Genomic DNA, 24,849 nt, shown 5'->3' on the forward strand with positions numbered 1-24,849 from the left:
GCTTTTGCTATTTGTACAGTCATATCCAGTAATACTGGAACATTAAACCCTTTAACATTCACCTCCTGTTTTGTGAACCACCCAAATATGCATACCCAAACCAAAATGGTTACTGTTCTCGCTGATTTTTTTAAATTGCAGCTACAATCCTGTTCTCATTTAATGGCAATTTATTGAAGTTTGCAATCTGAAGATCATAAATAGTGATGCTGAACTATATTTTCAGGACACACATGTTAAATATGTATAATCTCAACTAATTCCTCTCTTTGTCCTCTTATACGTTAAACTACTTTTGTCACAGTGATAGTAGGCTTTTAAGCAATGTAAAGTAGATAATCGATGATACGTCATACATGGTAAACCCTTTCAGTCTCTGCTCAAGGGGTTAAATTTCCTTGCTATGGGCATCAAACTGAAATTTCTATATAGAACCGGTTCCAGCTAACAAAGTGAAATGTCCCTTTTCTTTGCGTCTCTTATCAACAACAGTGAAGCAAGTTTTCTCACCTTGTGGCTGCCTGCTGGGGTGGAAGATCTGCAAGTCAAAAGGCTGAGCACTTGTCTTCTGGATAACTGTGACATTACGCCCAGTCCACTTATTGGCTCTTGCTAAAGTGTTAGTTCTCCAGTCTGTCCAGTAGACATTGCCGCCAAAGAGAGACACAGCGAAGGGATGGGACAGGTACTCATGGCCCCTGAGGATCTCAATGACCCCACTTCCATCATAGAGTGCAGAGAAAATGGCATCAGAGCTGTTCAAAAGAGACCAACACAAAGGGCCATATCAAAGTTTAACGTCTCTGCAAAAGCAGTGAAAGGGAACAGTAGAAGTAGGCAGATCAAAGTGTACCCACCAGTCCAATGATGGAACTATTCAATTGTTCAAGACCCACTTAAAACCAAATATGGCCATGGTACTAAGATCTCTAAATATTACATGCCCTCTATTATTTGAAGCCCACTTTGAAAATGGAGATTAAAGTTGAATTTTTACTCAGAGATGGGGGAAACCTTTACAGTTTAATATTATAAAAATATTGAAAGTTATAAAAGGTGAGAATGCTACTGCATGCAGCATGAAAAATCTAATGGTATACCGTGCATCTGTCCAAACAATCCTCTTTTCCAAATGATCCAGAGTCAGTCCATTAGGCCAGGCGCCGATTTCCATCTCCTTGAACACAATGTGTCGACCTCCTCCACTCATAGATGCAGCCTCTATGCGGGGGAAAGTAGCATCCCAGTCAGTCCAGAAGAGGATCCTTGGAGCAGAAAGTCAAAGGCAACAATTAGTACTTGTCATTGTTTGTTAAGATAAAGAAAAGCAACGAATATACAAACTGCACAGCTTAAATGTTATCATCGATCGCTAATGAGGGGTTTTATAACCCAAAACCCATCTGAGAGCAAGTCCTCTGTCACATGTACTTGTCAATTCTGTTATACTGCAAAACACAGTGATTACTTTTATAATGCTGTAAACTGTATGCATAAGCACAGATACTATCAGTGATGACTGTCCAAGAACAGCATGAGCGATCCAGTGGAACCATCAACATCTGCGACAAGGCCTTGAAATGGGAGGCCATCTGTTTTATTAGGACTTTTCACAGCTCAGTGAGGCCTGAACATAGTCATTGGTGTGACCATAGACAGTATCCTGAATACTACTCCAACCTGGCAAACATTGCCTCTGCCCTGCCTTGGTTCACAAAGTCAGCTAGAACGAATGAGAAAATGGGTGCTCAAGCTTAAATCACATACTGACGACAATGAAACAGTGTTAGGAAGAAATATCCTTGTCCAGATCAATAACCTTATTCACTTGATAAGGCCTCCTTGATCAATGACCCACTCCTTTGAGTGGATTCAAGTAATTAGATTAGAATTATTGCCCCGGAATGGAAATGCGCCTTTAGGCACCAAAAGCACCCATTAATCCTACTCTGTACAGCCATGAAATGTAGTCATCCTCCAAAATGTGAAAAAGTACTATAGGAGAGAGTGCATGAGCAGATTACTCATTTCTTAAGAGTGTTAAATTGATTTTAGGAATGTCTGGATTTTGCTTTAATCTTAAATATACTGGCCAGAGCATACAACCACCACTCTCAAATGCAGTAGTCCAAAGTAAATACCAAATGTGAAATACAGCAAAATACAGAAAGCAGAGAAAATTGATTGATTTATTTTTTTATACTTTGTATCTTTGAAAACATGTTATATTCTGCAGATATGAAGAAAGCTGTGTTTATAGCGCCACATTAGTTACAAGTAGAGGGAGTAAACCACTGTTTAATAAATAGGGAATTACTTTTCCATTTTTCCATTTGCATACGCTGATTAACATAACTACACTACTCTTACAATCAGACTGGAAAATCCCTCAATGGACCAAAATGTGCCCTCTGAGAATTTTTTTAAACCAATGTATACACGTATTAATGTCAAAATAGTGTGTTGTGATTATTCGCAAATCAGTTGATACAACATACAGTGTAAGACAAAGCATGAGAATTTAAGATGTGGTTATTACACCACAGACTTGCAATGCAATAAAATAAAACCAGTACAGAGAGAGTCCTACCAGCCTACTATGAAAACGAACCTTATACGAGGATGTCCCGGGGGTGATACAGATTCAAGCCAAATATCATTCCACAAGATAACCGGATCACAAATTACAGAGGGCAAACAGGAGCATTCAGACTTGCAAAACCACAGCTACGCTCTCAGGTTGCAGACATGTAAGATGGAAGGCAAATCTCCCTCAAACGACTTTTGCCAAATAGCCTACAATTTCATTGTGTAAAAGAGACTAGGCTTCAAATATTGCCCTGATATACAACAAGCCATATCTAATATGCACAGTGAGAAGAATAAAAACGCTGGACATAATTTCGAAACTGTTTGAAAAACATTTCCTTAAACAACATGAAAGTAGATATTATTTTTGTTTAACCACATGATTACTATTAGAGGGCATCATGTAAGTCATAGATACTATGAAGCACAGGCATGTAAAAGATACAACAAACTACAATATCATTCTGTATTTATTTATGATTCATATCAAAAGCAAGACATCAAATCCTTTTTTTAAGGCTGAATGCATGGAAAATTGGTTAAATGGAAAGCTTATGTAATTGTACCTGTAGGTTGTATAAAGCAGAGTCATAATCAGATGACAGGGAAACAAACCCTCACAAGCTTTTCACCTGTTAGCACCTTCAAACACTGATAGTTGTGTTTGATGGGTGCCTAGCCCAGACAAAGTAGCTGGGAAGTGAACCCCAGTCTCTTACTGGACGCAAAACAGATGGACATGGCTGATGGCTGAAGGCAGGCCAACATTTTTTATGCTTTGCAAGAAATTATCAACTAGCTTATTAGCATTTTTGGTTTAATACTTGTGTGTAGGTGACAATCAGTGCAAGCATCTAAATGGCCTCTATATCACAGATCTCCTATGCCCTTACATGATCTCAGGACCCTTGGATTGTCTGATGTGGTCCTTCTGGTCATCCCTTGCTCTGATCTTACACTGAGAGGTGACCACGCTTTCACAGTCACTGCCCCTAGACTGTGGAAAAGTTTTTCCTTGCAATCAGATCAGCCCCCTCCGTCAACTCCCTCAAGTCTTAAAAACATGCTTTTATATGTTAGGCTACTCAGCTGCTTGTATAATGTATTTGTGTTTTCTGCCTGTTTTTTTTATTTCTTGCTTTTATATTCCTTGAGATTTGTACTTAAACACTGTACACTGTACTGATGAATGTTTATGTCCATGATAATGCCACCTTATTTTATTTATCATGTGTGCTGCCGTAGGTAGTAAGCATATTCTTTTTATCTATCCAATTTTCCATTTTCATACATATCAATGAGATAAAAAAAACTTTATTTGTAAAACTGGTCCCAGGGGAATGGTGCGACAAAATAAGAACAATATTTTTGGCTTATAATTTGAGGGACTTGCATATTGTGTTTTTTTTTTAAAAGCATTGCCACAGAAGAAGAGTGAAAGGCCAGTAAAGCGTACCAGGAGCAATGGTTGGGGGGGTATTAGCTACATCAGTTGTCATTACTGGAATGGAGCACACAGCACTATTATTGATGTACTCTATATATGCTGCCTTAATGGACCTTAACACAGCAGACATCTTCATACATCAAGGCAGATGCAGAAGTGAGAAAAAGGAGGTTGTAATTTTACTCTATTCCAATAATCTCAGTGCCTGATGGATAGCACAGCTAACAGCATGCCCTGTATGTGAGAGTGCATAACATACCCCTGGCCTGGGTCGAGAGCGATGGCCCGTGGATGCTCCATGCCTCCTGCAATCAGTGTGGTGCGCATATCTCCATTAAGCTCCGCCACCTCAATTTGGTCCAGATTGCTGTCAATCCAGTAAAGCTTTCCAGTAATCCAGTCCACAGCCAGGCCCTCTGGGGTGGCCAGACCATGCTGCACGACCACCTCAATCCCTGTCACACCTGGAACAACAATATCAACAACAAAGCATAGCATAGCATGACTATGTAGCATTGATGTACACTGTAGTCAGGGGTTGTAAGGGTAGTTGTTGCCTCTTAAAACATTCTCAAACCAAAGGGAAAACTCAAGAAGAGCTCTGCCATATAAAGAAGATAGCTTTCTACAAGGTTCCATTAAGCCCGGTAAAAGGGTTTCCCCACAATATTTATAATCCAGCAGTTTACAATTATTCTCAGATGATGGGGCTTTTATGTGTGTCTCATAAAAGGGTGGATCAGGTACAGCTAAGAGGTGATTTCTAAAGCTCCATAGAGGGAAATAAAAACAGAAGAACCCAGTGAATGTACTGCCACCCACAAAAATACAGAGCGAAGGACGAGTTCTGATTCATCATTTTATGAGGGGGAGATACTGTACTACAACAGCTGAAGATTTCTGGTCCTGTCGTATATTTTTCTTTGTAAAGCTGAGATAAATTTCCAGAGAGAGACAATATCAGCTCACTGTAGCAGAACTGAGTATGTGTAAGGACAGTAGAGTAAGACAGTGTCTTAGGCTGCCGCTACAGCTTTTGAAATGGGATAAGTAACACATTAATTAAATAAGCCTGATTTAGAAAGAATAGCATTAATCCAACTTATATAAACTGCTTTTACTACTTAGTTAAGTTATTTCAGGTGTTATCACTCTTGAAATATATCAGTGGATAACTTCAATTAGCTTAAACTAAAGGGATAGGATATGTAAAGTGCCCGAAAGTCACAGAAAACCAAAAAACCCTTTATCTTTATCATCTTTAACATAGTCCCACCAGGACATTTTCTGTAATTGTTGCAGCAAAAATGCCTGATTTCGCCGCAATTTGTAAAAAGAAAGTTGCAGTGAAAGTTGCGACGTTTTGAGGCTTTTTGTCTGATTTCACACATTACACATCTGCTGTGTACTACTGGGAAAAACGCTCCAATAAAGCCATCTATTGGCTGAGCAAGCTGTTTGTCTTCGTGCTGGGTTTAAAAAATCTATTTTTCGACTAATCGATTCTGACTTGAATGACCCAATATCGATGAATAAATGCAGAGATCAATCTTAAAAAATATGTGTAAAACCGTGTCTGATCGCTCACGTTTCTGAGCGGCTCTGAACACAGCACTACTCAGCACACCTGCACCCCCTGAAACACGGCAGTGAGGGAGACATCAGTGATCTCCGCTGGACTCTTTTTATTGAGTGTGCATCCATGAATATGTAAGTTAGTTTTGCACTGACGTTTGTTATTCTCTGTTAGCGTCGCCTTTGGCCGCAAGTGTATTTTCAGTATGTTATTATACAATATGCCTTTCCCCATAAGTCACGTGTGGTTTTATTCTTCACGCTATGAGATCTCATGGCCAAATATCGCTCAAGTTGAGTTCATTTTAGCAAAAGCATGAGCCAGATGTACAGACTAAAATTCTGAAACTAGAAAAAAAGTAAATAAGCTGTCTAATTCATAAAATTCTTAATATTGTGTTGACTGCTGTGTGTTTGTCACGGTAAATTCTTATTGTAAACATTAAAAATTTTGCATGCAGTGAAAGATATTGTCAAGATTAATTTAGTTGAAACTTAATTTAGGAAACACAAGAGACTGCTAAGTAGATGAAAAGTATAAGATTAGCTAGATAAATCCCTTTAATGCACCTCTCAGTGGCTGAGAAGTTGTTGGGACACAGAGTGAAGTACTTAGTACAGTTTCAACATCACTTTTATCTTGCAGGGAGATCCTACTTCTGACCTTAATCTGAGTTACTTTAAGCCATCTATAGCATCAACCCCAACCTGTGATAGGTAACGTGGTTGTCAGATGTCCTTTGAAAAATAATTTCCATCCTTTGGCAGGTACACTGAAGTGCAGCAAACAGCTTTATAACTACATTTAACTGAAGCTCAAAAGGATTTACTGTGTGCAAACACTTAAACACACACATATATATATATATATATTATATTTATCAACATAAGAAATAAATGTATATTTTATCCAGAGGGCATGTGAAGATGGATTTCCTGGACAGATATCTTAGTCGAAATATGTTACGTGCTCATCACCCTCTACTTCACCAGTTTTACTATAAAGTTGTAAGGTGGTAGACACATATCCCCAACACTCTCCTTAGCTAATACATTACTGTCCTCTTCAGAAATCTAGCAGATGTTTGTTTATGTTGGTGTGTGTCCTCATGGGTGCACATACCACCAGACTCTGAGAGTCTTCCCCTGTAGATCTTATCCTCCACCACATCTGTCCAGTACAGGAGGCTGCGATTAAAGTGGAAATCCAGTGCAATGGTGTTCCTCAATCCTGGCACCAGGAGGCTGTAGTCCCGCTTGTGAAGATCTATCCGCCTTATCTCGTGCCGAATGGAGAAAATGATGAAAGCCTCAAATGGATCTGGCCAAGGAGATAGACAGGACAAGGATCATGTTTTTAGTAGTGCCATGAGGGGTGTTAAAAAGAATTTAAAAAGGAGTGACTGAGTATGTACAGTAGTGGACCTTGAGCGAAAATGTTTTGCAGTGGGTAGCATGCCATGATGACCCTATTTTTCTTTAACAGGTTTAATTCATGTCATTACATTATTAAGTAACTGATGAGGTCTCTTCTGAGGATTGTAAAGTCAAAAAAACATGTGAAATCATCGACATTGCTCAGCCATACTGCAATCTCACAAGCAACCAGGCGTACACACAAACAAACCTGCAATCTTAAATTGCTGGTGTATGTAAATGGACTGTACTTATTTAGCACGTTTCTAATCTTTGCGACCAATCTCTGCTTTTTACACACACATTCATACACTGATGGCAGAGGCTGCTACGTAAAGTGCCCAACTGTCAATCAGTTATCACATTCACACCCTTTGGCTATGCTACCGGGGGTAATTTGGGGTTCAGTGTCTTGCCCAAGGACACTTCGACATGTAGCCTTAGGGTGCTGGGGATCGAACCTCCAACCTTCTGATTGAAAGACGACCGACGCTACCACTGAGCCACAGCTGCCCACTATGTCTGACATCACCTGGTGAAAAGGCAATGAGGAACACATACATGGAGTCTTTTACAAAATATATTTTTATATGCACGCTCACTGTTTCATGGCTTACTTGGACTCAACATAGGAAATGATATCAGTAAAAACTGTGCTTTTTACTGTCCAATGACAACTTAAAATTTCTGCTGTCAAAACGGCCTATTTTCACATTTAGACATTACTATAAAACTGGCAGTATTTGTTAGTATAATGGCAAAGTAAGTCATGTTCCAATCATCAAAGCAGGTTAATACCAGACTAGTGTGACTGAGTGTTGCAAGTTATTTTTTTGCAAGGTGTAAACCTGGAAGTGATAATGCATTTGGTCCTGTGTGATAGTGTGTGTGTGTGTCGGTTGTGATTCTGTCTGCAACTAATCTTTTATATTCTCAACCTAGAGTTAGGCATTATTCAAGATAAGTGAATCCCTTTTTTTTCTTTGCTGCCATCATCGTTGTGAGGGATTCAGAAGGGACTACTGATTAAGATTCAACTCTTGTTAGTTTTTGAAGGGAGTAGGAGGCCGTTGATCCTGTTCCCCAACCACATGCCTCCAGACACTCCTGGCAGAGAATGGCACTCTACTGAGTGCGCTTTGCTAGTTTTGATTGAATTCCATCAAATTTTGCGTAAATTTATCAGTTTGTTTATATGAAGTAAAAAACTGCAGGGGAATTTAAACTATTGACCCTAATTTAGTTCCATATATTCATTTCACTCAGCTTGCTCTCTCTCTCACTGTTGAACCACTTTCAAATATATCTCACTGGTGTATACCACCATGTAGTGCACATTTGTATGCATTAGTGGCAGCCAAACCAATTTGTTGGCAAACACTTTGGGAATCAACACATTACAGTTTTCAATTTTCTGCAAAAGTAAATACATGTGTAAGTAGTCTCTATAAGAAATACGTTTTGTACGACCTCTAAGAAGTTGCTAAATCCAGTGGCAAGTCGTAAAGCTGGCAACTGTGCTTGCATGCTGAACTTCTCCAGCCATGCCCACTGAGGTTTAACTCAATCAGTATGATTATTTCTGCTTCTGAGAGATGTTTATTATATCTGAAAATAGGGACGCAAAGACACTAGAACAGATTCAATCAAATTTATAAACACACAGAACCAACAAACCAACACACACGCACACGCACACGCACACACACACACACACACACACACACACACACACACACACACACACTTAAAAATAAGCCTTTTTGCCAGCCTTTATGTCCACACTGTAGACTAAATCATACTTTAGGGAACAGAATTGTTTACAGAAAAATGCCATTGAAATGGTGTCCTTGCTTCAATGACACATTTTGTTTTTGTAACCAAAGAAGCTACAATGCTACCGGAGTGATGATTTATACTTCTAAATCTTTTAATTACTGAGATGTGCAAATGTAAAGGAAGAGTGACTTAGGACTAGGAAAAATCAATAACACCTCTTAAGATTTAGTTTTATTGTTTGTGTTTGTGTGATTTGCAATGAAGCAGCAAAATGCTAATAGGCTTCAAGAGGTATACAAAGTTAGAATATTTTCTTTTGTTGTGTGTTTCGAGTTGTGATTGTAATCAACCTGAAATAATGACACAAGTAATGAAAATATAAAGGAAAATGTTGATAGTAAATCTGAATGTGAAAGGCCAACAACTCTGTGTAACCATTGCACTTAAAGATGTTACTGAGCAGTCTTATTAAATAAATTATTCAATGACAGAATAGCAAAGAGTTTGAAATTAAAATGAGATACTACACTGGCCAAACAGTTTGTTTATACTGGATTAGGCCTGAGGTGAATATCTGCACAGCTGAATGAACGATGAAAGCTCTGGTGGTTGGAGAGGGGAGAACAGACTTGTTCACTCAGCATCAGTACAGAAAGAAACAGACAGGACTCATCGCCCAGGAGCCTCTTCAGATTTGATACTGATTGAATTTGATTTGACAGAATCCTAAACCTCCATCTATTGCTCTTCTTTAGACAACATCTGCAGTTTATTACACAAACTCAAGAACCTTCCAAATAGTAGTTTTGCCTTTAAATGTATTCTTTTCAAATTTATCTTGTCCCAAGTCTAGCATTAATAAGTCAAACTTAAAGATATAATCTCGAAGTTTTTCATTGAAATACTTGTATACCAGTTGTATATACCTCTTTTTTTTCATTATTGTATCTATTCTTATTTTTATTTGCATTTACCTTCCTGCTACTTCAATCAGTAAAGAATTATCTTATCTTATCTTATCCTAAATAAATGTCTGTTAAGTCACTATCTATCACCGAATGAGGTAACTCAATGGTGATTAAGCCTATAACCCACTAATGAAAGCCTATGCATTTGTAGTTTATAGTAATTTTATGGACTGGGGATCAGAGAGGGTAGGCGGAGCTAAGCGGCTGCTTTTCCAGTAATCCAGTAAACAGTAATCTACTATGGCTGAACAAACAAAGAAAAGATCGATGACTATAGATACAACTTCAAAAATAAGTGAAAATCCAAAGAAAAAGAAACTAATTCGACCCTCGGATGACGGCAAACAGGCTGAAATTAATAGTGATGCATCTATATAACCTACAAAAGCAAGCAAGACCAACAACATTCATTATTTCTTCATACATATTTTTAATGCCTGAAACTGCTGCCATGGGGTTGGTGTCAGACGAGGAGATTAACAGCTTGTGGGCGAAAAAGCCTTTGTTTACATTTTTCACCGCAAAGATCCTCGATGAATGATATGTTGTATGTATGATACAATAAAGCAGGAGGAGAAACCACCACTTGCACATGAGCAGGATAAGATCAGCAAAGATATAACAGGTACTTCTTTGTCCACAGGGGGCGCCAAAACCAAAACAAACTTAAAGTTCCTCACAGGAGCTTTAAATCTCTCATTTTTCATTAAAGGCAACAACACTGCTGAATTGCTGTCCAGAACAATGAATCCTAGTTGAAGGCAAAGCTTTTAGAGTCACTTGTATGCCATAGGGGGAAAAAAACATTACTACAGACAGAGACTCATAGCCAGCACTAAAACAGCAACACAACGAGAAACATTAAAAAAAAGATAGGACTTTCTACCTGTGCTGTGACAGCTGTCTCCGTCCGGGTCGAGCATCCATCCTGGATAACAGGAGCACTTCACCGTGGTCTTGTACTGCTCACACACCTGACTGCACTTCAGGTGATGGCTGCAGTAGTCTACAACCTCACATGTCTTGTTGCTGGAGTCCAGGTGAAGCCCAGGGGGACAAAAACACACAACCCCTTTCCCTGGTGCCACCGTGCACTGGTGGCTGCAGCCCCCTCTGGCTACGAGACACAAATCTGCGGTAAAGAAAGGCCAAAAAATCCTCAGAGAGTGTACAGATACCGGAGGAGAGAGTGAGATTAAAAAGAGAGAAAAAAGAAGTGTGTGTGTGTTGGCTCTGTAAGATCTAACCGTCCTACATACCCACGAGTTGTGAACAATTTGGTACAATCTAAAATGTTTTAAGTTCAAACATCATGTTATAAGTTGGTAGTACATCATCAACTCAGAGCTGGAGATCATGGGCGGGCAGAAAGAAGTGTTGCATCATAAGAAAGCATGAATATATCAGGTTCTCTAAAGTTTCATACATGGCTGAATTGCTTTTATTAGCATCAAAGCAAACCAGGAAAAGGGCAGTATGCAGGATCTCTTTTCAAAGTGATATAAAGACAGACAATTCTTAACCTTATGTTGTTTTGTCTTGTATAAAAGTTGTTGTTTTTCTGGCCTACACCCAATACCTGTTTTTTTCTGTGAGAAGCTGCCAGGTCAAGATGAAAAAGTATATTGGTAAAAACAATTTTAGTGTGGCATCTCTTTTCCCACTGTGATTAAGATGGTCTTTTCAAGGTGGGCAAGAACAGCCTTGCACTCTCAACAGGGGGGAATGGAATTTGTGCTCACATGTTGCCACAGTCGTTAATGGTGGGTGTGAGTCCTGCTGAGCTGGTGCAAATCAATCAGACCCTCAAGGTCCCTCTGAGCACATAATTGTCTATGAAGAGGCAGAAGCCTTCTTTTCAGCTATGATAACAGACACTCAAAGGTCCTGTAGGGCCCCCCCGAGGCTTGGTTAGTGATGCTCTGGAAAATGAACCTCCATGTTTACACTGCTCACTTCAAGAGATTAGATTGCTGGGACCAATCACGTGAGATCTCTTTCTTCCCCCTGAAGGCTGCTGGACAAACACTTGCACATTCGCCATCAACAGAAATCTAGAGTAATACTTCATGTTCTGTCCCTTTGGTCTCTGAGACAAACACATAGTGGTGCCTCATCAGGCTCTAAGAAGCTGAACTCTAAGGAGAGGATGTAGTAAGATCCCAATGGGATGTTTTTCAGCAACCCATGATATAACATAGGATGAAAAATCAAGGTGAGTGTTATCTCAAGTAAGATAAGGTGCCTTAGCAGGTAACCTGATCAAAACATCTATGGCAAAGATGAAAAGATGTGATTGTTTCAACTCTATTTATTATTATTTTTTACAACTGTAAGGTTAACTAAACAATGAGGGAGAAGACTTACACTTAAAGTGATAATCTCGAGGTTTTTTATTTAAATAAATGTCTGTTAAGTCACTATCTATCAGCGAGTGAGGTAACACAATGGTGACTGAGCCTATGGCCCACCAAAGCCTTTGCATTTGCAGTATTACGGACTGGGTATCGGTGGCGAAAATCACAAGTGGCGCCCAGTTAGTGACGCGTTTTCAGTCACCCAGCAGTGGTTTGTCTGCCAGAGAGGGTAGGCAGAGCTACCGCAATAACCACTGTGTTAAGCAGCTCCTTTTCCGGTCTCTGCATCAACTATGGCTGATCAAACAAAGAAAATATCTATGACTACAGAACTTCAAAAATAAATTTAAATCCAGAGAAAAAGAAACAAATTTGACGCTCAGATGAAGGCAAACAGTCTAAAAAGGAAAGCGACCGTCAGCAAGGAAAATTAAGAATTACAACCGTTACATCCTGAGCCAACCGTGGACATCACACATGCAACACTGTCTGGATATCTGGGAAGTGCAATTACCATTTATCGCCTTAGGTGCCGTCAAAGATAACAAAACTGAGATCTTAAAGATTACCACTTAAAATAAAGAATTCCAAGAAGAATGTGCTGCAATTTCTGTATTGGTCAATTTTTTATGTTGTACCAATATCAACAATTGTGGTTTCTGTCCTTGAGAGAATTGGTTATCAAAAAACACTCAACCACAGTGGGAGTATTGCTATGTCAAATATGTTGCACAGTACCTGAAAGTCTTAATGTTTATAGTTTGAATTTGTGTTTTCCAATTTAAGTTTTTAACAGAAAAATAATTGGAATGCTAACAATGGATTCTAATGTTGACAAAGCAGAATTGTATATGTAGTAACTGCTACGGACAACAAACAGGACATGATGTCCATTTGTCTATTGTGTAACTTTGTAGGACTATTGGAATCTATTAGAATGGAAACAACTCAACTACTTTAAAAACATTTTAAGGAAGTTTTAACGCTCCATGGGATTAGCTTTTGATAATCTGTCCAAATACTTTTTTTTTTCACTTTTGACCAACGGTGTTAGTTCCAAATAAGGACAATCTTAATAAATTAGATAATTAGGATAATGATTATGATAATAATAATAATAATGGAGAACTTGACTGGCCTTTACAGGTCCCGAACCTTAACCCCAATAAATACCTTTGGCATGAACTGAAAGATGACTGTGAGACAGGTCAGTGCCTAACCTCTAAAAACTTGTTGAAATACTTCCTAAGAGTGGGGCAGCTGTTATATATGCAGAATACAAATATGCTGGCGGTAGTAGTTATTTTCAGCAGTGTGTGATGTAGTGATATCCACATAATTTTGGCCATGTAGTGCATTTGAAAAAAGCATCACTTTAAGCATTTTGCAGGATGACAAAACAACACAAATCAAACAGAAAAAACATAGATGCCAAACACTGACAAAACCATACCGCATATGGGTCCTTCATCCGACCGGTCTGGACAGTCCACTTTGCCGTTGCAGATTTTATCAGGCGTGAGGCAGACAGAGGTGTCGTTGGCACAGGGGTACTTTGGTGGTTTACAGACAGCAGATTCACAAGACTCTTCATCTGAGCGGTCCTCACAGTCAATGTCCCCATCACACACCCAGCTCTTTGTGATACATTTGCCTGAAGAGAATTACATTTGGAGACATTAACCGAATGTTAATGGCTAAAAGTTACACTGCAGTTCAGACTATGCTATATCACTGTTGTAAGTAATCATATTACTTGAATAATACTGACTTCACAAGAAAATGTTCCCTGCCTTAACTAACTCATATTTAACAACAATTTATGCTTATATTCTCTGCTTTGGGTTGGATAAATGTGCCATTACTCAATTGCTTAATCAAACCTTTGGGAAAACATATTATAAAGGAAAAATGTTTTTTTCCATGGGGGCCTAAATCAACAACAAACTCTTCCTCAGTTCTGAGCTAAATGTTAGACTTGATTTAAATATCCACACAGGATCAATATCCCTTGCACTGAGACCTACACAGGAGTGTAATTTGTAATTCTCTCACTGTGCAGCTTAGGAAGAGAGAGGTAAAACCACTGAAGGGGGTGAGGAAGAAAACAATATAGATGTCAGGATGTCTCATTTTTGCACACAGGTGAAGTTGGGGTTGCAGCATATTCCACTTTTCAGTTTTTCCATCAAAGCTCCATGATAAGGTTTCGACATCCCACTGGTTTATGCTTGAGCTGAATCAGTGTGGGTGTTAAGTGACAGGTGTGGGTGTATGTATTCTGTGTGTGTTCAGATCAGTCTGTGCGTATGTCATGTACATGCACAGTCACATGACACTTTTGATTGACTTTTGTCATCTGTGCAATTTCAAATATGAAATACAAGCTTATGCTCTGTACAAATGTACGAGCATAAGCTTTCTCATGCATAAAATATGGATGACACTTGGGGCAAAAAAAAAATAATTCTATTTTAAGAGTCATCAGAATGTGCGTGTTTGTGGTAATGCAAATGGATGAGGAGGTTAATCATTTGTGTAACTGAATTAATCAGACTTCATATTGGCAATTTCACCTTGAGTGACACAGCAAGGAAATCCCACTATTTCAACGTGATGGGTTTTGACTGAATATGTCTGTAGAAAGCAAAGTAGGGGACAGGATGTGGATGAAGATGGAAAAAAATCATTATTGTATTCGAGGAGAGGGAATCAGAAAAGGGATAGAGCACTTCTGAGTTGCTTTATTAAGCATAACCATTGTTTATTATTTGAATAAAATGTATTTTTTATGTTCTTTCCAAATATAGAAAAGCTGAAACATCTCAGAGTTTTATCTTTAACAAAAAAGCAACATATTCACAGATGGATTTCCTACAGAGCTGGAAACTTTTTGTATTGATGTTCTTTATGCATGGCTGAAGATGTATTTTGAACAATTGATAACTTAATTCATTCTTGTTGTTGTTTTGTTTTTGACTTTGCTCATCATTAAAGCTGTCTTATTAAAAATGAATTAATTAATGTTTCTTGGCGTCCTCGTCACATTTATTTTTCTATTTAGGAATATTTTATGCATTTAATCCTAATAGAGTACTCTGCTCTAGTTAAAATGTCATTGTTTACAGATGGATATGTGTTCATTTCCATTTTTAAAGTTGAGGTGAAATGAAAAATATCATTTTAATCCTTTTAGATCACATCCCTGGTAATATTGTGCATCTATTTGACAAAATAGGCCCAAAAAAAAATACAGAAAATCAATTTATTCGTATTCTTATATTAAAATCCGATCATTTTTCTTCCGGTAAAACTAAATTTCACGCGTGCTTACGTAAGTTAGCACCAAACAATTTCAACCAATCAATCTGCAACATTTAGCCACAAAGCACCAAGAACGCTCGGTCAGTTAGCTAGCTACTGCACTGTGGAGAACGTCTGTCTACGCCCACTTCTCAATGATCAACTCAAATCCCTCTAATGATATGTTCCGCCTACACGTCCTGTTTCACTCGGGAATACGTCACGATACGGAAGCTAGATACTCTCGAAATGCCGTTTCAGCTCGACTTTAATATTAGTTATTGAGAAATTTGCACCTGGAGATGCTTATTAGGGCGTACCTATGTTCCTCTTTTTTGTGTGTGTGTTTCTCAAATTGACAAATGAGATTAATGAATCACATCAATATAGGGAGTCTTAAATACAAAGTCCAAAATGTGACTTCCTTACTCAAATGTTAGAATATATGCATACCATTTGAGAAAGTTATTGATACATCAATAGGGCAGCTGTGGCTCAGTGGTAGAGTCGATTGCCTTTCAATCGGTAGGTTGGAGGTTTCAATCCTCCCAGATACTGAAACCCAAATTGCTCCCAGTGGCATAGCCAATGGGTATGAATGTGATAACTGATGTGTGATTGTGTAATGTGTAACAATTTGAAATTATAAATATAATTAATTAATCACAATTTTATTTACTGTACCTCTATTGATAAATGGACTGTATTTATATAGCGCTTATCTAGTCTCAAAGCTGCTTTTACACCGCATGTCACATTCACCCATTCACACACACATTCATACACTGATGGCAGCGGCTGCTACGTAGCTATTGAGGCTCTATGGTGTCACATACATTGACCTTACCTCATACCATTACTCTTGGGATTTAGACCACCTAACAAAAATTCAATATTTAGAGAAAATGTGTTAAATATATAACAGAGGGCTACATACTGTGTTAAAGAGATGTACTCCCTAAGGGATCTGAGCATGGACTGGCTCTCTGCAACATTTCAATTGATAAGGAAACAGAGTATTATTGGCTTCTGGCTCTATTGCATTGTCTGTGCCAGTTTAAGTTTAAGAGTGGAGGCATGCTTCCCTGCATGGAAAGCTGCAAAGTTATTCCTTTAACTAAAAAAAAAGGATATGTTCTAATAGTTCCCTAACCACATTATTCCTTTAGTAGTAGGAAGCTAATGGAAAGAGTTATGTTTAGCCAGGTTTTACATTATTTTGCAGTCAATAAAACTCTATGATTTTAAGCATGCATGTAGGAAGGGTCACTTCGTTACTACACCTTTGATGCTGATGACTGATCAGTGGTTAAGTGATAGTGGCAAGAAAAGATTGTGGAAGCTGTGCTCCTTGATTTCAGTGCTACGCTCTGTAATTTTAGTGCTGCACTTGACTTAATAGATGATGAACATGCTTTTAATAAAACTGTCTGTGTATGGTTTTAATATTTTAATATTTAAACCGTTTACTAGATGAGGAGCTACTTATCAAATAGAAAACCATTTACTTTAATGTTGGCTTTTCTACAGTGATGTAGGATGGCAGTGTGGTGTCAAAGTTGATTGGGCAAATTGCTTTAGTTTATTTCTTACCACTGATTTTAACTTCATTTGAGTATAGCTAGTGAAGCTATGTTTGCATAAGATTCAACAGTGTATATGTCACCAACCAGCATGAATGAGTTAAATGTTCTGCTTGATAACTAATGACATTGATTTTTGTTTGGTAACCAAAAAACATTGAATGCTGAATGTGTCAGAGACAAAATGTATTGTTTTTGCTGCAAGTTATGTACTAAGCGGAGATAATAATAAAATAATACATTTATTATATGCATTGTATTTATTATATATCTCAGTCAAGGGCACATGTGAAAGGCAAATTAATGAGGTTTAACTTCAAGAGGTCACCATTGACAGGCTCATACTGTATATGGCAAAGCCACATAGAATAATAGAAAAAAAGGAAGAGGAATATATAATATAGAGAGGCAAGCTTCTTTTCTTACACCAAGTACTAATTGCAGGTTAGATAAGCTTTAGTATTGTTGCATCTTGACTATTGCCCAGCAACCTAGGCCATGTAGTGCAACCTAGGAGTGATCCTGGCTACATATATATATTTTTTAAAAACATACATGTGAACAAATAAACCCATGTGTGGGTGGCTAAACCAAGTTTGTTTTGTTGAATTAAGTATGGGTGAAATTATCAGGAAAAAAACATTCCATATCCCCAGCATTCAAATTTGACATGTAGGTTTTGCGAGATTCTTGCATCTTTGTATCATCAGGGAAATTTAAAGAAGAAATGCATCAATGTCTCCCTTTAATCGACCAGAATTGTTAAGAAACCCTTTTGAATATTGTTGGAGAGGGCCCTCTGTTCTTTTGGTGAGGACAGAATGAGCTGCACCAGTGCACAGGGGTGTGACACTGCAGAATTACAGTGAATAATAATTGTGTGGTCTAACCAACCCTTCACCACGCAGCATCGCTTCCATTCTTGATAATACTGTCAAGGGATGAGCGGAAAGCTGCGAAGCTAAAGACAGAAAGCAACGGAGCCTTTGTCTGACCTTCTCCTTTCAGCTGCTGAAAGGAAGTGAATGCTGGCTTTGAGTACATGGGGAGTTTAAACAGGACATTTAAATGGTCTCTCCTAATTGGTTGAAAAAGTACATGCAAACTTGCCTGCACTGCTCCAAAGTGGAGAGTGGTTAAGCCTTTAGAGCCTGTCAGAGTGAAGCCTTTATAAAAAGGGAAGAGAGCCATTTGGCAGCTTAATTTGTAACTGATACAAAATGTTCATGGAATGACTGAGATACTTCCCTCCTTTCTTAAAACCTGAGCCAAAGGCTGGAGGAAAATGGATTTTTTATATAGTCAGTTGAAAAGATATTGTTTATTACAGCTCTCAATAAGAATGAATAACTACTGTGAACGTCCACACTGATGAAACTGCATTTTTAAGAGGAGGAAATGGTTTTGCCATCAGTTCAACAGCTATGTTCAAACTCAAGACCAAACTTCATGATTGTTTTTGATAACAGTTTTTCTGTGATGCAACCCAGACACAGATTTACAAGATCAGGAAAGCCTGTCTTTATTTCATGCAACTTCACATAAATTCTAAACTATAGTCAATAATCAAGTCAGATGATTTAAGTCTCTCACTGTCACTGTGTGTTTCTGTCCTTAATGCTCAAATTAGTTCAGCCAAGCTGCCATGGTACTTAAGCTTAAACGTTTATTGCAGGAGAATGATGCAAGATTTCTTACTGAATTCAAATGCAAGCTGCATTTAGTTTTCTTGCCTCAGGATCAGATTTTATAACACAGGCCGACCAAAATTATCAGTGCAAGATGACTAATGAAGTGTAAAAATCAACACTACAACAGTATTTATGTGTGTCAGACTTCATCTAAATCTTCTGGAAGACATTTTAGAGCTACATAACATCTGTGACAAAACATAATGATGATTCACAGTAAAAGAAAAAGAAGGAGGCACCACTTCCGCTTCTTTCGACATAGAAGTAGCTGTTGTCATTGTATCTTTCTATTCTGACCTTGGTTTGTTGCCGAAGAGTATTGTGTTCACTACCTGTATCTTTGCAGGTAAACTTGGCCTTGGGGTCGCACATCCTTTTGGTGCCCTCACAGTCTTTCTCATCACTCCCATCCTCACAGTCTTTGTCTCCGTCACATCTCCAGCGTTCTGGGATGCAGGTCCCATCTGTGACGCAGTGGAATTCCTCTCCACTGCACTCAATCACAGATGGCAGCACTGAAACAACAGCCATTCAACAATTACTGTTTTACAGATCTACAGCACACTGTCATGGGGCACAGGCACAACACTATTGAACTATTATTTCACAAGACATCTTTTACTGTTAACAAATTTTTATCTTTCCAAGGAGGGCACTTGGCAGCAATAACAGATCAGTTAGATGTAAGAGGGAAGCGTTTAAGGTTTATGTCTTGTAGATGTTTCTGTCTTGTTTAATGCCTCTGGTCAATATATCTGTATCCAACGGGCGTTTATATCAACTAAACAAAACTTATTCCACAACACCATTGTGTTGTGCTTGTTGCGTTGTTGGGCATACCTATTGATGAAAATAAATACTTATATTATAGGGCAGAGATAAATAAATAACTATTTACAAATCACTGATAAGGACTGCAATGGCACTCATATGAAGAAGTTCTACACCAATTAACATTAAGAGAAGTAGAATGACACCAAAACTCTTGATCAATTTTCTTGTGCAGAATTATAACATTTTCATCATTAAATAATAAACAGCAATATGTATTAATTTAAGTCAAGGCATGGTGCTGAATTCAGTTTAGAGAACGGTCTGAATCTGATTAATCGTTTGCTTATCACGTAAAAGTCAAACCCAAACATTTCTTTTACAGCCAGAGCAGAGCTAAGACAGATTCAATCCCCTGGGGGGAAAGCAGAAGCAGACACGGGGGAGTGGAGAAGCCTGCAGTTCCCATCAGGAAACAGTTTGATGAATAGTCTACACATTCTAGTGACAAGCAAGTCAGCTGTGAGTTTCTAGGAGCTTGCATGAGGTTTCTGTGGTAATTAGATTAAATGATTCAACTCCTGATGGTAAAATTCCCCCAAACCGAGACCAGATAAGATTAGTCACACTTGAGTGTGAAGACAAAGTTATTGGACTCAAGCTGGCAAATTGTTTAATATGTAATTACAACATCTGAATTAAAACGTGGGTTTGAATAACAAATAAAATATGTATTAAATTTGAAGCAGACTAAAACAGATGTAAAGGTGCAACCAGACAATTCTGCTGCACGGCCAGCCTTTTAAATAATAATTCCAATCAGCAGCCATCTGACAATGCTGAAATTCAGCTTTGTATTTATCTCTTAACAGACATCTGCATGTAAGTTAAGCTAACAATCCATCCTAGATCTAAAATTCAACTTGAGATAAATTCCCTTGATGCTGTGTCACAAAAGTCGTGGAGCGTTTAGATGTCCCGACTTCCTCGAATGCATCAGAAATGATCGATCCGACCTCTGTTCAACAAACGAGCATTTTAAAAGTTGTTCTTTTCTCCTCTTGAGGATTGGAAAAGAACTAATCTCAGAACACAGTCCAACTTGAGAAGCGAGAGTTGGAGTTGAGAGACAACGTCTAAGATTGGATTGCTAGCTGCACTTGCATGCAGATAACTGTTCACAGAGATATTGTGACTGCCTATGGGAGCCAGGATGGCATTGGATCGGATCTCGTTCAGCCCCTTTTTCTCTCCACAAGGTCTGTTTTTTCTGCATGCAACCAAAGCCTGTTCATACTTGATTGGTCAATACTACCTCGACTACAAACTAAACGCACTACAAACAGAAACCATAGCATTACAGATACCAAAATGCAGTCCTCCGCCTACAGATTCTGCATTTAATGCAGAAAAGATTACAAAAGAACAAACCCAGGTAATGACTTTATGACAGGATTATAATAAATACATTGCCTTCTGATATTTTGATGTAAAACATGAATAATAACAGGGTTTATCTTTTGCTGGAGGGGATTTTATAGTCTATTTTTTTTATCTTATTTAGCATTCACAACATTTTAAAGGGTATTGTAGACATTCTTACATGCAGATCCACCTCTGCAGGTGGTGTTCTCATCACTGTAGTCTCCACAATCATTATCACCATCACAGGCCCAGTGGTCTGGGATACAGCGGCCACTGGTGCATTGGAACTGGGTGTTGGAGCAGGACTGGATGCAGCCCGCTTCATCACTGCGATCTCCGCAGTCATCATCTTTACATATGCAAAGACAGTCATGAAAGATGTGACCTCACAAACAAACAAATATTTAATCGCTGAAAGATGTAATGTTGCTATCATTTGACAAATTAATTGATGAAAATACTTTGAGCCTTATCATGAGTACCTTGGAAAGATTCTTGCCCTTACCTGAATCACAATGCCACTGCAAATTGATGCATCGTCCGTTAGAACAGCTGAACTGAGTGAGGGGCTCACAGGTGGGAAAGGCTGAAAAGGTTTGTTGAGAGATACACATCAAATAAAATCACAGTCCAGCTAAACATGCTTTCACTCTTAATAACATCTCAGTTACTTGGAGCTGTCACAAGACCTTTCACAAGCTACATCGAGAATTTCTCACTAACGTGTGGGTGACTTAGTCATATAATTAGTTTCATTGAAAACTAGAGTCAACAATAAATGTGTAGCACTTACTTATTGATAGAACCTATATGTGACCTATATGTAATGTATGGGATGAAAAACATGAATGCAGTTATTCGAAATGTAACAATATTGGTCTCAATTGGGTCTTATAGTATAAGTATAAGAGAGTAAAGGAAAATAAAAGTTTGAAATAGGGCTGGGCAAAATCCTATATCACCTAATCTGGTAATTTTACAAATAATTAGTCTATATGACATAACCACATGGTAAAGCCTTTTTATGGATATTCCTGTGTGAATTAAATCCTGTGTGAGTTTCCGTTTCTGAGTCCTTTTCTGCACATTCACGTTATTAAACAGCACCTCCCTCTTTGGTTTGCTCCAGGTTCACTCCCACGTGCAAGGATTAGAACGTCACCCATGTCAAAATGAAAAATGATCGTAAAGCAGTTCAGCTGCTGGTTTTGTGACATCACGATAGAGGCGATATAGAAAAACATTTTTTTATTTTGTTTTAACAATATGTATTGTCATATTGCCCAGCCCTAGTTTGAAATAATTTAAAATTCCTTTCTGTATTAATGCTCAGCGCTTTAGGGGGGCCTGCATAATAGTGTTTTTTTTACTCCTCTCTTGACAGATGACTTCAGTCAACAACCATGTTTTTTTTCATGGCACTGAAATAAGAACAACAATCATCCCACTCCAACACTATACTGTAAGACACTACATAAGTGTGTATATTAGACTATATGTATAGGCACTTAACTTTATATTGTAAGCTGGTGAAATCAAATAAATGACCCCCTCTGTAGCCAGTCAATCGCTTATATAGCATCTGTGACTGCAATTCATGAGCTAACTTAGTCCAGTTATAGTACGAACATTCTATCTCTAACTCTCTAACAGTCCTGTTGTAACAGGAATACAAATTCTACTGAATTGTGTCAATGGCATCGTCATGATCAACATCCATATTTTTGTTTCCAATTTTGAGATACTGTATATACAGTACCTTATAAATATCCTCACTGGATGCCTGAAGCTGTATTGATGTTGGTATAAAATGTAAGTCTACATTTGAATTAATCTGTTTGCATTTGCAGCTGCTGTCTGGAATTGTCGATGAGACATACAGAATCTTTATCAGACAAGTGTCGTCTATATTTCCTACAAATGTGTTAGGTCTCACTGACAGCACATGACTGGTTGGAATTTAACATTCATTAAAAATGAAGTACGAACATTCATAAATAATGAAGGTTTCAAGTAAACAGTGAGCCTGGCAAAAAATGGAACAGTGGCATCCATAAATAATGACGGAAGTAAACAGAGAGCCCAATATGAGACACTGTGTGACAACTACTAAACTACTGACAAACAAAATCCAAATTAGCATCAATCTCGAAGGCGGCCACCACTGAGCTTCAGGTGTTCCAAAACCCACAGTAGCTGCACTGAAGCTAAGTGAGCTGCCAGAGCTTCACAGTAGAGTGCCTACAGAGAAGTAATGCCTGAGGAAACTCAGACAACAGTATGGGAGAAATATGTTTTGCTGCACAGCTTGATTATGATTGAATGAAGCCGAGCATGAACTTTAATTACTGCTTACACCCTGGCTGTTTGTGGGTGCGTATTGAAGCAGCTTAGGACACACAAAGGGAAGCTGAGGCGAGACAGCACAGTGCAGAGTTTGGCAAACATCAATCACTGTAAAAAGCTGCTTTAATACCAATAGTGATAAGAGGGGATCTTAAAACCTTTACCCCTATCTTTTAATTCTATGCAAATAATTCATCCAGTTCAACCTGCTGCTAAAACATATTTTACAGCTTAAAAGGCTGTTATTCTCTTGCATAAAAATGTTAAATACATCTTCAAAGCTCAGGCCATCATGGCGTGCCATATATTTTTTTCATTCATGTTTTCCAAGATTAATCCAGAACACAGACTGAACTTTTTCTAAATGAAGCTGACAGTTTGTATAATACCACTGAGAGACAGTTTAAGAACAGTGAACTCTTGTAAAAAGTAAGCAGTTTACTCAGAACCACCCTTCTAAGCCATCAGTAAGGGCATGTCTACTTCTTGGTCCAAAGAACAGAACATCAATAATTCAACTTCTAAAACTCTCCATGAAAGTAATGCATGCAAAAGAGACAGAAAAATATTCAAGAAGTTGTAAAAAATTACATGCAGAGAGCAGCCTTCTTTCCAATAACTCTCATGAGGGATTAAGTGTTCAGCAAGTGGTGCACCAACCAACAAGGATATTTGGAATCTTCTAAAGATGTCAAATTCATGAATAGTTAGATAGTTAGTGAAAATGTCTTCTTGATATAGGGCACAAGATAGACTAAGTTAAACATTAACACTTACTGTATGCTGCATGCGTGATTATAATAGCCTTAAATAATATATGATAAAATAAATTGACAGACACATGGGACAGCCCAGTACGAGAAAATCCAAACTATCCTTATAATGTTTTTACCAATTGCAATCCATCTTTTAGTTGGCTGTGCTCTGTACAATTTTTGTTGCCAGTGCGTCTTCTTTAAGTTAAAGTAATTTACAGGATAAGTGAAAATGTTTACATGCTGGGAGCGCTTTATGAAAATAATAGTGAAAATCACCATTTTCATCCTCTGGGCACCAACAATATATGTGTCAAATTTCATTCCATACATCCAATTTTATTACCTTGAGCTATTTTATTTGGGCTAAAGTGACTGACGACTAGTAGCTTCACTAGAGACACACCACTTTCTCACTGCAAAATCTCTTCCATCTACTTCATCATGTATCAGGACATAGCGTTGTTCCAAAGGTACAATTATTTCTTATCAGCTTAGTATGCAATTGCTTTTTTACTTTTCTTTTTTCAATTTAGTGTATTGATTTAATTATATCCAATTATCGAGAGTACTGCCCGATACACATTTCTGTCTATACTTTAGAAGTGAAAGCTTTAGTAACCTTTGTAAGAGGAACTACAACACTTTAAACACGTTTCTGGAACAGCCAGCTACATAAATTCTGAAGTTACATTTTGAAAGTTCCTAGTGAAGAAAAAAAGGGACTACAAATTTCACAGCCTGATGACAAAACTGTTCAAGCAGTCGTGCAAATTAAGAACCCTATCACCACTCACATATTTTTTATAGCGCAGTAAAAAAAAAAAAGGTATTCATCCTTGCT

General features: G+C 38.1%; 1 protein-coding gene across 1 annotated transcript in view; it reads right to left on the bottom strand.

The window, feature by feature from the left end:
- Positions 1-24,849, bottom strand: part of lrp1bb (low density lipoprotein receptor-related protein 1Bb) — a 274,477-nt gene that overhangs the window by 107,787 nt on the left and 141,841 nt on the right. The window contains exons 19-27 of the mRNA XM_069662704.1: positions 21,410-21,490; positions 21,083-21,253; positions 19,041-19,223; positions 13,585-13,785; positions 10,661-10,906; positions 6,735-6,932; positions 4,296-4,500; positions 1,101-1,265; positions 511-755 (exon numbers count right to left, since the gene is read on the bottom strand). Of these exons, the coding sequence (XP_069518805.1) occupies positions 511-755; positions 1,101-1,265; positions 4,296-4,500; positions 6,735-6,932; positions 10,661-10,906; positions 13,585-13,785; positions 19,041-19,223; positions 21,083-21,253; positions 21,410-21,490 (1,695 nt within the window). The remainder of the gene's footprint in view (positions 1-510; positions 756-1,100; positions 1,266-4,295; positions 4,501-6,734; positions 6,933-10,660; positions 10,907-13,584; positions 13,786-19,040; positions 19,224-21,082; positions 21,254-21,409; positions 21,491-24,849) is intronic.

This window comes from Semicossyphus pulcher, unplaced genomic scaffold (genome assembly GCF_022749685.1).
Source record: "Semicossyphus pulcher isolate SPU_LCO1_2020_fin unplaced genomic scaffold, fSemPul1.0.p SCAF_15, whole genome shotgun sequence".
Classification (NCBI taxonomy): domain Eukaryota; kingdom Metazoa; phylum Chordata; class Actinopteri; order Labriformes; family Labridae; genus Semicossyphus; species Semicossyphus pulcher.